The sequence below is a fragment of the Hemicordylus capensis genome, chromosome 5 (assembly GCF_027244095.1).
Source record: "Hemicordylus capensis ecotype Gifberg chromosome 5, rHemCap1.1.pri, whole genome shotgun sequence".
In the NCBI taxonomy this organism is placed as follows: domain Eukaryota; kingdom Metazoa; phylum Chordata; class Lepidosauria; order Squamata; family Cordylidae; genus Hemicordylus; species Hemicordylus capensis.
The window spans coordinates 149,286,447-149,304,221 of record NC_069661.1 but is presented as its reverse complement, the minus strand read 5'-3'; the positions used below and the strand labels follow the sequence as shown (position 1 = coordinate 149,304,221).

Genomic DNA, 17,775 nt, shown 5'->3' with positions numbered 1-17,775 from the left:
TCAGTTTCACCTTTTAATTTGCATTACTGAAATTAATGGACTTTTACACGATATTCTAATTTTCCGAGTTTCACCTGTAGTCCAAGAGGAGGAGGTGGGGTGAGCAGCCAGCCAGCCCTTCTGGCAGGAACTCGGCAGCTAGAACCAGCTGAAGCTAGCAGCTTCAGCAGTTTGGTAGAAGAAAAGCAACACAGGTACCTGGAATACAACAAAAAGTCCTTGCAACAAGGTCTGATTGGGTGGATGATGTCATCTACCCCAATTCAAGATGGCGGATGCATGAATGTTTGAGGCAAACTTGTGAACTGCTTAATTGATTTAGACCAAATTTAGTTCAGTTGTAGGGATAGTGAAAGGAAGGTAGTCATATTAGTTCTTACTTGTTTTTAAAAGATAAAATTGGGGTTCCCTTTTCAGCTGTCAGCCAGTTAATTTATAGAATGTTGCTTCTAAGCTGTACAGAAAATATGTTCTAACTAAACTGAAGGATTAGTCTAAAGAGCAGGTTTGTGAAAAAGCAAAATACTGTCTAATATGCCCTCTTAAAACATTTGATCATAAAATGTGCAAAACCTGGTCCTATTAGTTAGCATTTGTAAGGAGAGGAGAACTGGTTTGGGAGAGGAGAGCTGGTCTTGTGGTAGCAAGCATGACTTGTCCCCATAGCTAAGCAGGGTCTGCCCTGGTTGCATATGAATGGGAGACTTGATGTGTGAGCACTGCAAGATATTCCCCTCAGGGGATGAAGCCGCTCTGGGAAGAGCAGGTTTCATGTTCCCTCCCTGGCTTCTCCAAGATAGGACAAGATTTTTTTTTTAAATTGAACCAACAAACTTCCAAAGCATACAGTACGTTGCCAAAGCACAATTATATACAAAGTGGTTGTTTGTACATGATATATCTACAAAGATTTACACACAAGGATTTGGAAACACACAAGTTATGAAGTATATGCAGGTAGTACTATAACTCGGGGGTGGGGGATTACAAGGCACATCAGGTAATCGGGGGGGGGGGTGTTTACGTCCGACTCCAAGATAGGGCTGAGAGAGATTCCTGCCTGCAACCTTGGAGAAGCCACTGCCAGTCTGTGAAGACAATACTGAGCTAGATAGACCAATGGTCTGACTCAGTATATGGCAGTTTCCTGTGTTCCTGTGACCTGTATTATAACAGCTTCTGATGATAGGTAATGAACATTGCTGGGCTAGGTTATCAGGTAAAATAGGTAGGCGCCTATTGAACCTCATTGTTGGGTTTACTGGCACAGATTTTGAAGTTGGAAATGGGGAGAAATACCTATGATGAGTTACGATAGGGAAGCTTACTGGCTACTGTGCTCATGTATTTGTAAATTTGGAATGGAAAACTCTCTTTAGAGATACAATTTAACAAAAGAAGCTCCTGGAGAGAAACTTAATAGCAATAAGATTGCAAGCCACTGAAGCAGTGCTGTCTCTAAACACTTAGTATATTTGCAGTTTGTTTGACAGAGATAGGAATCTCTTCACTTAAGGTCCATGTACTTATAGCATTAATTAATCAAGAGGCAATGAATCGATAAAGATTGGGTACCAAAGTGTTATCTGGAACAAAGACCAATACTCATGGAAGGAATTGATTGTGTGTAAAAGCATCATGTTTCACTATGAATATCGCTTGAATTGATTTAGATGCAGATGTAGCAAAGAGTCAGAATTGGATATTGTTGCCATGCCTGCCTGTCCCATGACACCCCAAGTGCACCCCTGATTGAATATTGGCTGTCTGTAATGATTGTATCATTCTTTCTACTGATGAGGAAACCTCCACTTGAGTGCATTCCTCTGTCATGGCCAGTTTTCTCCTAAGTGTCCCCGGGGTCATTGCAAGGGACTTGAATAATAACACTCTGACAGTCACTGCTCTTGTGCATACACAGAAGGTGCCAGAATAGAGAGAGCTTGGGAGCACTGAGACTGGAATGCAGTTTTCCCCTTCTGAACAGACAGTTGGATAAGCCAAGGAATCAAGGACATTGTCCCTCCCATAGATAAGACTTTTAGGTTCAATCGAGTCAGTCATGGGTACCCTCCTTCCCCCTACAGTGTCCTGCCTTGGGAGAGCACCTGTTCAGTCTCTGCTTTTGAGAAAAATATTTGAGCGCACAGCCCATAGTTGACATCTTTTGTTTAAGAACAACATCCCGTTGTTCAGCCTTATTGATTCTGAGGCCAAGATAACAGCCGCTTTGCCCCTGAACCCGGCATTGTTAAGTTACCCAGGGTCACTGGAAAAAGCCAACGACACTTTTCCAGCCTAATAGGCATCTAGAAAATGTCTACAGGGTGCAACTGAATGACGACACATCCTTTTTGAAAAACCATCCCACTTTGAATCCGATCATCGTGGAGGCGTCGCTGCAAAGGATCAGAGGTCACAGCCAGTCGGCACCAAGTGACAAAGAGGGCAGAAATTTGGACTCTTTTGGGAGGTGACTCTACTCCGCCTCAGCCCTACGTTTGAGGGTGGCCAATTATCAGGCTTATAATGCCCAATATGACCACTTTTTTGTGGGAGAAGGTGAGTCCCTTTCTTGATCTCCTCCCACAGGACAAGAGGGATCCGGCCAAATAGTTTGCCCGCAAAGACATTCAGGTGGCCAAACAAGAACTTTATTCGACCCGGCATTCGGTAGAATACATGGCTAATGTGATGGCCACATCCATTGCTCTCCGCCGACATGCTTGTTCGTGTTCATCGGGACTGCATTACGAGGCCTGGGCTAGGGTCAAGGACCTGCCCTTCAAAGGCTCTAGCCTCTTCTCTGAAAAGACTGATGATATGCTCCATAAGGTTCAGAAGTTGAGGAGCACAGCGCGCTCCACATCATATGCTTCACCGGCTAGCAAAACGCAGAGAACTGCCAAGTGGTCTCCTTATCAACCATGGAAGGCCCCTTCCCAGCAACTGTTGCCTTTGGAATGGTCCTTTCATGGCAGCAGATTCCAACCAAAATACAAGTTGGGTGGCCAGCCCAGTAAACCAGCCTTTCAAAAACAATGCCCGAATATCCCCCAGAAGAAGCAATGACTTGGGAGGCTTCAGTTCTTGCCTGGCCTCATTCTTGTTGAGCTGGGACAAAGTGACTACGGACCAGTGGGTCCTCACAATTCTACGTTTGGGCTATGCTCTGGAGTTTTGCGGGGAATGGCTGGTGTCAGGGATTGTGGTGACTCCTTGTAACCCAGAGTTGGATCAAGAGGTCGCTGCGCTCCTGGAAAAGGATGCGATCAAGAAAGTTGCCCAACCCGACAGACCCGGGTTCTATTCCTGATGCTTTCTTGTACCAAAACCAGATGGTGTGCGGCCTTTACTAGATCTCAGGGCCCTGAGCAAACATTTGGTCTACAAAAGGTTCTGAATGCTCTCGGTACCGACCACTATGACCATCCTGGAAAAGAACATGTGGATGGTTTCCCTAGACTTAAAAGATGTGTAATATCACATACACATATCACATACACAGATGTGTAATATCACATACGCCCTCAGCATCGACGTTTCCTGCGGTTTCCCCCTCAAGCACCTCTTTCCTAGTCACCACCAGGAGATTACCATTTAAAACAAAAAACCAGCCTTTGTATGTTTGTGCTTGATGCTTTTTACACTTTATTTAGCCCCACAGCAGCTTCAATTGACACATTAACTGCTCTGTACTGGCAATTGGAAGATAACCATAAAGCAATGACTGTACTCTATGTGGTTCCAAGGGATAGTTTCTGCTCTGAACTGAGTAGAATTTGTTTGGGAACCCCTGTGTACCACCCCACCCTCTTCCGGTGTGATGAGAAATCGGGATTTTGGCTAGTATTTCAGTGATATAATTGGCTCCATTGCTGGACATGATCTTGAGTTTAAGAGTAATTGTACAGGGTAATGGTGGTGTAAAAGAATAGCTAAACTTGTGTTCATACCAACTCTATTTTGCTGAAGTACTTAGAGCTGCAAAAAGTAATAATAAATAAATAAATTAATTAAACCAGAACATTTTAATTGCAGAGACTGAGGAGGCTATCAACCAAGTATAGAACAGAAAAGATCTATCCAACAGTTACTGGAGAAAAAGAAGAAAATGTGAAAAAGAACAGATACAAGGATATCCTGCCATGTAAGTCTGACTCTTCTTTTCAACAGATGCTTTAATAACATTTATTAAGATATCTTGCCAGTTAACATTTACACTCTCTTGAATAGGTAAATTAGACAGTAATTACTTGATGAAAAGGGTATTTTTAAAATGCTTCATCTGCCTAAGTGAATGTTTCTTTGTATATGTGTCAGCTTCCCAGTATCTATTTAAAAACTTTTTCCAAGGCTAAGAATCTGTTAATGTCTTTGACTTCCAACTCAGTGTAGAAAAAGCCTTTCTGACTCAACGTAGATACCATTTTTCAAAATACCATTTTTTAAAAATAAAAAGCTTGAATCTTACTGGGGAAGAACCAGGCAGAATCTGGAATGAAGTCAAAGGTACTGATTCTGGTCACTTGCTTGTTGTACAAAATTGTAAAATGTAAAACTTTTCTAAATATTTAACTTCTTCTATAGTGTTAGACTGAACTTGCTAGGGGATCAACAAAAATTTCCTTTTGTATAGATACCAGTTCTGAAAACCTGGTCTGTCAATATAGGTTTCTAATATATTTGTTGGGGAAAATGGGGTAATGTATTAAAATATGTGGCTTAATTTCACCCTTATTAAAAGCAGGTCATCGATTTGAGTTTTTTTGGCCAAGTCTCAGCTCCTAAGCTTTGTTCTGCTCTCTGAGTTTATGGCTCCTGAGGTCAACTTACTTAGAAGTGAAGATGGTTAATAGTAATCCGAGCACCAAAAGAGAGTTACAACCTGATACCAGAGAGACATCAGACATAAAATTGCTGGTTAAGCTAACTTTTTAGTGGCAGCACTAAATGATAGCAGTGCATAGCTTTTCTTGCTAGATGTCCTAATGTGTCTGTCTCAGTGGTGCTATGCAGTCCTGTTGTTTTATTGGAAATGTGTAGGTTTGCTTGGCAAATGTTTGTCAAGACCTGGATTGTCATCTTGATTTAATCAGATTGTCTGTTACTTTGAAGGTAAGGCTTTATGGGAAATCTGTCTCCAAAACACAGCTTATTTCTATATAAGGGAGAAAGGCATGTTTCTAATAACCTGTAATGCTAGCAACCTGGCTTGAAACGAGTATTGTCAAAATGTGCCTACAAGACAACTTTGACTCTTCAAGATACAGAATGTTCATCTTGTTCATAAGAATTGAGATCTTTAAGAAACAACAATAAATGGAGTTTTGTAGATTACTATAGGAATGTCCCAGAATGTGACCATTAGCGATGGTCACCTTCAGCATTACACTTGCACATTGAACAGCAAGTATTGGCTACTGATGAAATGTTTCTGGAAAAAACTAAGTCTGCTAAGCCATATAATTCAGAGATTCTACTTCTGTAGAACAAATTAGCTTTTAATACATCCCTGTGATGTTGCTTGAGTTACCAATGAACATAGAAATTAATTTTATGTAAGGAGATCTAATGTAAACTGGAGAGCTGGGTTATTACAATTCTTCTTGCCTTCACTGATCAGCCTGAGACATACTTGTTTTTGTGTTGAAGTTACCCATTAGCTCTTGGATGGGAATGTTTTCTAGGGTTAGTGTATACACTTGCCGCTTGATCACATTTTATGTAAACTTATCTTGTGTTTTATATTAACATCTGTTCTGGAGCATTTTGACAGGTATATCGGAAGAGAGAGTGCTCCCCTCACCCCAGCCTGGAAATTATCTTTATTTAATCCTTTAAATTAAGGATTAATTTGCTTTAAAACACTTAAATGCTTGGCAGTGCTATGGTACTACTGTATCATAAAACCCATGATCTTTCTGTGTACCCCAGACTTCTAACAAGGACTACTTTAGTAACTTCAGCTTTAACATACACAACCCCTTAGGAAATATAATGTTGTCCTGTAGTGTAATAAACAGAAAATATGGAGAGCATGCTATTTTAGAAATGACCATAGAATTCTCTTAGGATAGACTAGTCTAGTGCCTGGATAGCAGTGAAAGAAATGATTATCTTATCTCATTATTGCATTATCTATGTGTCAGTACTATGGTACTACCAACAAGATAATCTGTATATTTGAAAATTAGCTGTATTCATGAAGTACACAGAGTTGAAAAGTATGATCAGTGAACCATAATCTATTGTAGCAACTTGGTAATGACACAATTTTACCTAGTGGTGACTGTCTTTTTAAAAACTGCCTTTAATATGATGCCTCATATTGGGGAGAGAGCCCTTTCTCTCTCTGCTGCTCTTCTCCATTATATATGCCACTTTGAGCTATGTAGCTGCCTATCCCCTTTTTACACTTGCTTTTTGTATGGTTTCTTCTGTATCATATGAAAGTTTTCACTATTGGCTGTATTTTCACTCATTGTCTGTGTGTCAGACTTTTTTATTGTGCTACAATTGCAACCCTAAACACAATTTATAGGGGTAAGTCCCATTGAAATCTGTGGAATCCTAACCTTGTTGGTTCAGAAGTAAATTGTTTAAACGTGTGCTTCTCCTGAGTGAGGGCAGTGAATAGATACAGGGATTAACTGTAGTTCAGTGGAAGAGCATCTGCTTGGCAAGCAGAAGGGCCCACGTTCAATCCCAGGCTTCTCCCGGTAGGACTGGGAAAGACCCATCTGGAGAGCTGCTACCAGTCAGTGGGCAGTAGATAGCTGCTAGAAGACCAGTTACAGTATCTGACTTGGTATAAGGTCATTTCCTGTATAATCCAATTCATTTGCTACATTCATGTAACTCCAGCTGTCCCTACCTCTTTCTTGTTCAGACTACCTGATTTCTAGATGGGAAAAGCATATGTATGCTTGCATGTAGAAGGTTTCAAGTTCCCTCTCTGGCATCTCCAGATAGGGCTGAGAGAGACTCCTGCCTGCAACCTTGGAGAAACTGCTGCCAGTCTGTGTAGACCAGGGTTTCTCAACGTGTGGGTCCCCAGATGTTATTGGACTTCAATTCCCATAATCCCCGGGCCCAGTGGCCTTTGGTTGGGAATTATGGGAGTTGAAGTCCAATTACATCTGGGGACCCACACGTTGAGAATCCCTGGTGTAGACGATACTGAGCTAGATGAACCAATGGTCTCACTCAGTATAAAGCAGCTTCCTATATTCCTAGATAAAGATTGGGTTAGTCATATTGCTGTAGTAATTTGTAAGCCTATTCATGAACCATCTCTTTGAATGGCTTGAGACAGATTGTAGGTATTGGCAAATTGTCTCCTCTTATAGTAAACTTAAGTCTACTTGCTTTTAAAATATCTTTAAAAGAAAGTTTTTAATTGTTTGGTTTTTAGAATTGTGCAACTTTATGTGCTGACAGGTATTCTCTCAAAAGTAACTTTTCCTAAAATTGCTGTCTTTTTTTAGTTGATCACAGCAGAGTTAAACTTACTTTAAAAACTCCCCCACAAGATTCAGACTACATCAATGCAAATTTTATTAAGGTATGTGTTGACTTCACTTTTATTCCTAATAAACACTTCTAAATCATATTTTTCTTCCTCTAGGACCAAATTGGTGCTGGATATTGTGTGATTGTAATAAACCTGATTGCAAAATAGGAGGAAAGAGATTATTATGCCACTAGGACATGAATAAGGAATCCGCACACTAATAAACCACAATAACTAACAGGAATAGAGAAAGCAATGCCTCTAATTAAAATAATATAATAGACAGTGTTTAAACTGACACAATATATCAAGATAACATAAATAAAGTGAAGGACTTCTGCTATTATCCCAGTAAGAGAGAGTCACAATTTAACCACATTGCATATAAAATATTTCATACTTGTAATGAATTGACTCAAAGCATATATTGTGTTGGTAGTAAAGTTGTACAACTCCTCCTTCTCCTCCAGATCATACTGTAATTATGAGCAGTGGTGCTTTTGCCTCTGGACTTTGGGGCTGAAGTCCAGGGCCTCCACACAACCTGGGGCCCCCCAAATCCTCTTTAGACTGTACTGGGTGGTGTGGTCACTGCTGGCCTGCACTGTGCTGGGCAGCCGAGTGTGATTATGACCTGTGCCAGGTGCTTTAGAGACAGAGGGGGGAGTGGGAAATAAAAATATGTGATGGGAATGACTGTGACAAATATAGTATGTTTTTGTGTATGTAGGGGGATGCTGCTTAACTTGCAGCCAGTGTGTTCTCTTATTTTTTTCATCTGTATGCGGAATAAATTTTGTTCTGGGCAGCAGTATCAAGGTAGTATGTGTGCACATGCATTCAGAGTGGGCCTTCCTGATTAAACCTGTGTGGTATCTAAATTTAATGGAGCCGACATCTAAAAACATTTGAGTGCGCGCACATGCGCTCGCATGGCTTAGAGTAGACGGAACACTGCTTTCAACAGGAGGGGGGCCTCCAGAGGAGGAGGAGAGCCTCCACAGGCCTTTAGGTCCAGGCTCCAAAATTACCTAAGTGCACCTCTGATTATGAGTATATGTCATGGTCTTCATATGACCGCCAGATGCCATTTGCAAATACATTGGTCAGTGGCTTGCAAGAAAGGCCCACTGATCCATGTGGCAGGTAACTTCATGTGATATTCACAGTGAGAATGGTCCATGTCTTTGATAAATTTGGATTGTGCATAAATGTTCACTAGACTATTTGTGGCCCGTGTGTGTATATATGTTTACACAAACACACCCTAAATTTACTGAAATGGGTCAGCCATTGGGAGGAGAAGAGATGTTCTGAGATTCTTATGCACGTCGGAGATTGGATGTGCCTCCATTGAATTCATTACGAGCACTCGAAATATCCTGTAGAGTTTGGTTGATGTTGAACCCATTGTATATTGGCCCATTGTATGTGTGCGGATTCTATTTATTTGCATGACTTTGGTATATTGTTTCTCAGTTTATATATTGTGTGTGGTTGTAGTTGTACCTTTTATTCACTTGAACTGCACATTAACTGAGCACTTAATCTTCATTTCTGAAATGCACTAGATGGTGCTATTGCTAACCTTCCTGTGCTCAGAAAAAGCACTTTTTAAACCTGTCTCTGGGATTGAACTCCAAAAATAAAAAACAAATATATTTGATAATGTCAGTTTAGTGTTAAAAATATTACAGTAAGGGATGCAGCAATTCTGTGGTAGTATTACCCCAGTGGTAATTTCTGTACTGTGTAGTAGAATGCATGAGTATCATGACTTTTTCTTGCTAAAGATGGAAAAGAATATTGAGAGTAATACTCCCTTAGCTGGTGTTTCAGCATACAATAGCTATTATGATTTGGGTAGTTTAGATGCCGCCCTCCCAACTAATGCACAGTGTGTTTTTCTCTTGCTCTACTCCACTTGCTGGGATGTAAATGTAGCCTTCTCATGAAATTCTGGTTGGGGTGGGTGTTCAATAGTAGGGGCATCTGAGACAAATGATCATTTGGTCTCTCTTCCTGCAGATGTATAAAGAGCCACAAGTTAGAGAGAACTTGATGTACATTTTGCACCCCAAATGCATAGCAAGGTTAAGAATGCGTAACAGGTTCTTATGCTCACTGCTACTGCCTGTGAAGCTTTCATTTTGATTGGAATTTGCTGCTGTTCTATAGTACAAAGTTATAAGAATACAATCTGTAATCTTTTTTTAAAAAAAACTTATCAGTTTCTGTGAATGGAGTCATATTTTTCCATAGTTTGTCCTTTGTTTTGAAAATATTAACATTTACAAACACATTCATAGTAGTAAAAGCCTTGGAACCTTTATGGATAAAATAAAATGTGTTTATACAATGTGGCAGTAGCCTCATAACAAATCTGTTATTGAATTCAGTTGCATGTTGACATTATAGGGAGTTCATGGACCAAAAGCGTATGTAGCTACCCAGGGACCACTTGCAAATACGGTAATAGACTTCTGGAGAATGATATGGGAGTACAATGTTGTGGTAAGTATCAGTAACAATTTCATTTTGTGTTGTGAGCACTTTGTGTAATAGCTGCTTCACAGTGATTGAACTTAATGATAGTATGTATCACTACTTAACCAGCTGCCCTCAGATACTTTCAGAGAAGGATATTAGCAGCACGTTTGGACTTGGCTTCTGCTGACTCACGCTATTGCTATTATATCAAAACTTCCAGTGAGAAGTGAGCTAAATTTCCAAGAGTATATAAGTAGTCAGTTCACTGTCGGGCCACTCCTAAAACTAGCTGCACTAGCATGTGTGAATACATCTATCTGTGTTCCCTGAGCCTGTTTGCTCCTGTGCCTTTAGGATCCTGAGGGCTTTTGGAACATCAGGTGCTGGATGAACACAATCATGCTGATCAGATGTTTGTCTTTTGTGCCAGCAATCATTTGTCTAGCTCAGGGTTTCTTAACCTTGGGCCCCCAGATGTTGTTGGACTACAACTCCAATCATCCTCAGCCACAAAGGCCATGTCTGGGGATGATGGGAGTTGTAGTCCAACATCTGGGGGCTCAAGGTTAAGAAACCCTGGTCTAGCTAAAGAGTCTTTGCGCAGTGAAGCTAGCACTGTAACAGATTTTCCAGCTGTTAAAATCACAGTGCAAAATATGGTTAAGAAACAATGATTGACTTCAGTGGGTGGTGGTGGATCTTTGTTGCACTTCAAGCCCCTTCTGCTATTAACCTGAGCAAGCAAGCAAGCAAAAAGTCCCATCCTCGATTGATGACTGGACCCACTGCAGGTTGTCACATTTGAAACTTCATGATTCTTGCAATATATGTTCTGTTAGATTCCAGCTGGTTGCATAACTTCACAATTTACAGTGCTTTGGTTTTTAGCGATCAGTTTTAGGAAGTATAAGTGGTATTCAACATTATGAGCACTATATATTTTGGATCCTGCCTTCTGTGAGCAGAGTTCTGCTTGTGGAATGGATATATTCCACCTCCCATTTCCTGTTGCAGCCCCATGAGCTCCCCCCGGCAAAAGCTACTCATAAGTGTTGGAGGTTCCCCCAGAATGTTATAGGATATGGCATGGGGATCTTCAGTAGGAAAGTGCATTTATGAGCAAAATTGACTTTCACTTGGATGATGACATCTTTGTCTTCATACTTGGGTATATGGGCTTCAACCCCGCCCCCAATCCCTCACCCCTGATTAGAGGCTGTTGCTCATGGTACACAGTATACAGTTATGCTGCTGATGGCTGCGAATCAACACGTTTTATATCGTACATTTATCCCTGCTAACTGAGCAAAGAGGCATCTATTTAAAGAGGCTGTTCTCTTACATTTAACCATCATTCTCTTAACCATCATTTCTTTTTCTATGTAAATGACTTTGAGAACTTTTTTGTTGTTGAAAAGTAAAGTGTGTTTGTATATTCACCATAATAAAGAATATTTGAAGCTGCAGATCTAGATGTTAAGTTAGGCTCTGGAAAAATATATAGCATGCAGGCCATTTTACTCTTTCAGTAGTGGTTAATCAATATATTGAGGGTGCACTTGGGCAAAGATTTAAGAGCACAAGCATTTTGGAAACTTTATAACTGTATCTTTTTCCCCTCAGATAATTGTAATGGCTTGTCGAGAGTTTGAAATGGGAAGGGTATGTATGAAATAGAACTGGCTTATTTATGGCCTTTGCCATGCTTTAAGAAAGAACACAGATGAACCTAAACTCTTAGTGCTGGTTCAGATGTCTTGTGGAACCATGATTAAATCTTGATTCTGCATGTATCCACCTACCTCCCCTCCTGCTTGTGCAAATCTAAGAAAGAATCCTGCTTCAGATGGTGATTAGAAAGAAACCAAGATCAGTCATGACATCTGAACCATCAGTTTAACCGGCTTCCTTGAAATAAACAAGGATCTAAACCCAGTGTTAAGTGGAATTCTGATTTTATTTATTCAAATAAGTTGGATAGAATAAGGCTGGTCAATTAATATATCATGACTGATCTTGGTTTGTTTCTAACTCCAGCAGAAGTAATAGTATTCTGTATTTTGAGGTTTGCATGAGGGCGGGAAGAGTTCAAGCTCACAGGCTTGGGGGACGTCTCCAAGCAAATTTGTTGGCATTGGGATGAAACAATATTTGCCATGATGCTTCATAGGAAAGGAAAGGTTGTGCCGTCAAATCGGTGTTGACTCCTGACAACCACAGAGCCATGTGGTTTTCTTGGTAGAATACAGCAGTGGTTTATCATCACCTTCCCCACGCAGTATGAGATGATGCTTTTCAGCACCTTCTTATATCACTGCTGCCCAATATAGGAATTTCCCATATTCTGGGAAACACACAGTGGGGATTCAAATGGACAGCCTCCTGCTCTCTAGGCAGGTTGCTTCCTCATTGTGCCATTAGGTGACTATGAAGTGTCATAGTCATAGTCCTAAAAATAATGGGCAGGATCCAGATTGTCATGACTAATAAATGGGAACATAATCATGACTAACTTGCCCCACTTATTTTAGTGGTGTTTAGTCATGACTATCATTGTCTGGATTCTGCCAAATGCATCTAAAAACCCAGAAAGGAAATTGAGACCTTCAGAGACAGATCACTAACCTGACAAGATTAAAAAATAGACAATGGAGGTTGTTACGTCCCCACTGCAATTCAAGTCTTCAAAGGGAAAATTTTAGCCCAACTTCTATATGGAGCCCACCTGAGCAATTATAGCATAGCATAATCTTTATTTCAGTCTTTGACCAGCATAACAGCAAAGTAGACATAAACGGTTCAATCTACTCCTACAAAATAATAAAAAGTATCTATAAAATTACTTAGAATAAGTAGAAGCTAGAAGTTAAAACCATGAACATAAAACTATGTATAACAGTTAGTCAACACTAATAACAGAATGACACAGAGTATAAAGGTAGCAGGACAGCAGAATTATGTAATTAATACAGAGCAGAGTTAAATCTCATACCATGTTGTATTCTATACTATACTGGCAGCGACATATCCAGCGAGTGGAGGCAACATACATATAGGCGTTATAATATTTAGTTCTTAATTAGCGCTAAATGAATTTTGCTAGTTGTGAGGGAGAACTTAGCCACATTATAGGATCAGGAGTCATTCTGATCTATCAAGAGGAAATTTAGGTAAAAGGAATCAGTTCAGCCTGGATATGAGCTAATATCTGAAGAGATGAGCTTATGCCGAATATCACAGTAATAGTGACAGTACAAGAGTATATGAGCCGTTTCAATCTCACCAGAGCCACAGGGGCAAATACGCTCTCCATATGGAATTCTTTGAAATCTCCCTTCCATCACAGCTGAGCACAAGGCATTGCATTGGGCCAATGTCAGGGCTCTGTGGTACTTTGGGACTGTTAGCTGGTTTAAATAGTTGGCAGGGGTAAAGCTCAGAATTTGATTGCTCCAAAAGACACCAACCAGAATGGAGCCCTGATCAATTGCCACTCCATATCATAAATTCTTTTCCTTATTTTGAGTCTGGCGTTTTCATAACCCAGGGTTAGCAGTGCGGTGGGAGAAAAACTGTAATAATATAGCCTTTCCTCCACCCCCTTTCCCACCTTGAGTGATATACCCTGTTTCCCCGAAAGTAAGACCTAGCAGTAATTTCTGATGTACTGCTAATTGCCCTAGTGCATTTTTTGGGGCTAAAATTAATATAAGACACTGTCTTATTTTCGGGGAAACACAGTATGTCATTTAGCACCAATGGGATGGAAAATCAGCCTAAGCCATAATTCAAAAATAATAATCCAAGCCTTAGCCTCTATTTTGAGCAATCCTGCTTCCAGCTGTAGAACTGCTCTAGGAACGCAGCTGGGGACCTGAAATATATTTTCCAGGAAATTAGATCGAACTGCTTCTAATTTAGAGAAATTAGGGTATATGCCCAGCTGCACTCCGTATAAGAGCTGTGCATGGACTTTGGCCTCAAAGAGTTGAGTTGGTACAAACCAAATTTATTCGAACAATCCTTGGGGTGCCAAGAGGGACGCCCAACACAACTTTAAGGCTGGAACTGGGGTTAGTACCAATTGAAGCACATGTCTGGGTTTCAAAGATATCTTATTATTTGAAATAAAATCTTGATCAAGCAGGCTTCACACCTCTGGTCCTGAAGGACAACTTTGCATCTACATGGAAAGGAGTTGAGAGGAAATAAAAAAGTTATGGGCTAAGTATCCCCATGTTGGTCTCCTTATGGATCTTAAAAGCCGAGGAGATAATTAGGCAGTGGATTTTGGACACAGTGATTCAGGAAGACAGGACCTGATTCAGACACTTGCCTTTCTTAGGTAATGCAACTCACCCTCCTAGACCAGCTAAATATTTACATGTGCTTGTTCTTGCCATATTGAGAAGGGCATTTGCCTTGGCATGCTTGAATGTGCTGCCCTCAGCTCTCTTAGAGGGTCGCTATCTCGGTATTCCTTTTGCTCAAATGTTATGCCCGTGTCAGTCAGGAGTGGTTGAGACAATTGATTGTATGTTGCTTCACTGTTTATTTTATAGAGATATTCGGCTAGCACTTTTGTCACCTATTTTGTCTAGATTCCCAGGTAGGCCATAGGCCTTTTATGTGTGTCTCCTCTTGTCAGACAATGATATTAATGTTTCCACCAAGGTGGCAAAATTTTGCCACATTGCAAGCTGTGTAAGGAAGCACTTGGTAAAATCATGAGTGTCGACTGTACTATATCTTGTTATATTGTAAATGGTGTTTTGTAAGAAAGTACTGGCAGAATCATGATTGCGGGAGGTTACTACTTATCTATTGTGTTGTGTTTTTTTGTTTGGTCAATGACCGAAATAAAAAATGCATTCTAAAAAGTAGACATTTATGCTTTGAAATACACCCCTATATGTGTAATCATTAATAAATTTATGCGTAAATTTTAAAATTGTCTTTTTGCTAACAGAAAAAATGTGAACGTTACTGGCCTCTGTATGGGGAAGAAGGTGTTTATTTTGGACCATTTCATATTTCTTGTGTAAGTATTTTATGAGTGGCTTATAATAAACTTTAAACACAATGTTACAATAAAAGTTTTAAACAAATCAAAACTTTCAGTTCCAACTTTGAACAAATACTCATTTCACTTTGAATTCCTATAGTGCTGAGGAAATGTAGAAAGCAATATAAATGGAAATATCTAAATGCTGTATGTTGAAGAAATTAATTACATGACTGGCAAATTCAGATATAAAATTTTGATTTAAAATTAGCCAGTATGTCTTGTTTTGTACATCATCCTGTATACAAAGGGCCTAACACTGAGCTGTACAAATTAAAAACAAACAAAAAAACAGGTCCCTGTTAGTGTCTTACATTCTGGCAAATTAAAGTACAAGGGATAGTGATTACAAAGGAAAATAATAATTAAATTTTGAAGGAGCTATAAACATAAATGGGCATTTCTGTAAAGCGCATTGGCATCCTAACCAACCCAGGACTTCTATTTACAAATAACTCTAATGAGAAAATTTATTTAAATAATTTAATCTGTTTGCAGAGTCATCAAACTGTTGTCATCAAAATGTACTTCTGGATCTTTGTGCTTCTTTTCCTTACTTCTTTTCCTTACTTCTTTTCCTTACAAGTTCTTTTCCTTACAAGTGCTTTGGTGGAAGCTCCTTTGAGGCCATAAAATTATCTACTTCCTAAATATGTTTTGCAAATGACTGCAATTTACTTGATCGCAGCATGTGGTCAGTAACTGCTGCCTGTAGTTAGATAGTGTACCCTTGAAAGCTATTTTAATACTATTTTTAATTTTTTTCTTGAACACAGAAAAATTAACTTGTATTAAAGTACATTAAAATACATTTAAAAGAATCCAGGTTCTACTTGACATAAATAATGGTTACATTGTACAAAACATGCAATTGACTTTCTGTTTTAGTATTCTAATATGCTGCTGGTTAACAGCAATATGTTGGCACAGTCCCTTTTTAAGTGCTAGAGTCTTGTATGTGATATATAGAAAAATACATACTGTTTCATCCCTGTATAATGCCTTTCATCCCTTGTATAATGACTTTAACCTCTCCAAAGATAAGACAATAATGTTATGTAGTACTTATATAATGTTCTGTTTTGCCAGACATTTTCTGCCAAAGATTGTTATCTAGTTGTCAATTGTGAAAAATAGTAGGTTGAACCAATTGATACAAGTTGGTTATATTATCAATTTATATTATAAATTGATAATATAAACAGAAGTTAGATACAGGGGATTAATTTATGTTTTCTATATGGCAGAAATTTGTAGTACAAAGCTGATTGCACCAGTAGGTGTATCCTGCAGAACCTGAGCACTTTAACTAGGCAAGCATACAGTGAATAAAGCCTCAACCTGTTTGCAGAGTATTATGATTAGACAAATTATAGAGAACAGTTGCCATATTGGTAACAATATGTTAGCACTGCTATGGCACTATTTTATTAATTGGTGGAAGGTGCTTGAACTACAGTCTTTAAGTGGTCTTAATGTAGTTTTTAAAAAGTGAAGCAAAACAGAGTGTACAGAAGTCTGCAGATTATGAAGGGATTTTAAGGGTTGTGATAGAAAATGAATAGTAAAACTTGAATGAATTGGGCAGTGATCATAGAACAAAGCTGGGCCCTGCAACAAAGTCATTAGAGGAGACTCTGCTCCATGTGCCAACATTGAGAGAGGTGCTATGATTGTGCATGCAGGACAGGAGCTTGTTGGTTATTTCCTCCAGACTTTGGAATAGTCCCCCGAATCTCTGGGGATGTCTGTTCCCTGACTTCTTTTGCTACCTTTGATAGTCTCAGATTTCATTCTCTCACCTGGAGAGATACTTCTGTCCTTACCTGTGAACTTCTGCTGCAGCTGGGGTAGAAAAACAAATCTTCCCTCAAAGCTCTCTAACAAGATTTTCCTCTTGTGTAAAGAGCTTGCACAGTCAGAAGTATGATAACTGTTATAGAAACTACCTCCTATGACTCTGTGTGAATTTTTGCCAAGCTCTTGCACAAGCAGTTATGGAATTGTGGAACTGCTTCCATTTGTGGTTGCTTGAACCCAGTCAATTGTCTTCAAGGAACTATAGCCTGCAGGTGAGGGCTACCCTATCTTGGTGGCAGTGCGAGTGTATTGTGTATCACTTATTGGTTGGCCTTAGCCATAACTTTGTTATGTCTCCACTGAGGCTATATGACATGAAACAGTTCTATTTAGCTTTTAGTTAAAGCAAGCCAACCATTTTCAGATTCATTTTCCACATTCCTATGAAGGGAGGGATTTTGATTTCTGCCACTTCTACGATGTATATGAATAAGTGAATGCAGTACTACTATCTCTGCTAAACTAGGATTTTATGAAGTTCTAGTCTGTTAACAAATATTTCCTTTTTATTTAGGAAGCTGAACAAGCCAGAACAGACTACTATATTAGAACTCTGTTACTTGAATTTCAGAATGTAAGTAGATGAAAGTTCTGTTCTTTAGTCAAACTAAAACATAATCCATTTTTAATACTAATTTCTTCCGTGTACCAAACACTGACTCGACGGCACACTTTACCTTTACCAAATTACTATGCCTATTTTGGAATTACTATCAATTTAAGATAACTCTCAAATCTTTTTTTTTTAAGTCATGCATGTTTAGCTTGGGATACAACCTTGGGTACTTCAGATATGAGTCCCTGTTGCCACCCTGGAAGCAACTGACTAGCAAATTGTACTTTG

The 17,775-nt window shown here is 39.4% G+C and overlaps 1 protein-coding gene across 5 annotated transcripts in view; it reads left to right on the top strand.

Moving 5' to 3' along the window:
- Positions 1-17,775, top strand: part of PTPN12 (protein tyrosine phosphatase non-receptor type 12) — a 103,672-nt gene that overhangs the window by 43,354 nt on the left and 42,543 nt on the right. For 4 of the 5 annotated variants that reach the window (XR_008308663.1, XM_053256440.1, XM_053256439.1 and 1 more), the window contains exons 2-7: positions 4,042-4,150; positions 7,491-7,567; positions 9,935-10,030; positions 11,630-11,668; positions 14,976-15,047; positions 17,446-17,505. Coding sequence is in view for 3 of the 5 variants with exons in the window: in XM_053256440.1 (XP_053112415.1) it covers positions 4,042-4,150; positions 7,491-7,567; positions 9,935-10,030; positions 11,630-11,668; positions 14,976-15,047; positions 17,446-17,505 (453 nt within the window). In the remaining 2 variants the exon portion in view is untranslated. Of the gene's footprint in view, positions 1-4,041; positions 4,151-7,490; positions 7,568-9,934; positions 10,031-11,629; positions 11,669-14,975; positions 15,048-17,445; positions 17,506-17,775 lie in introns of those variants that run through there. The other variant, XR_008308662.1, reaches the window with a different exon arrangement.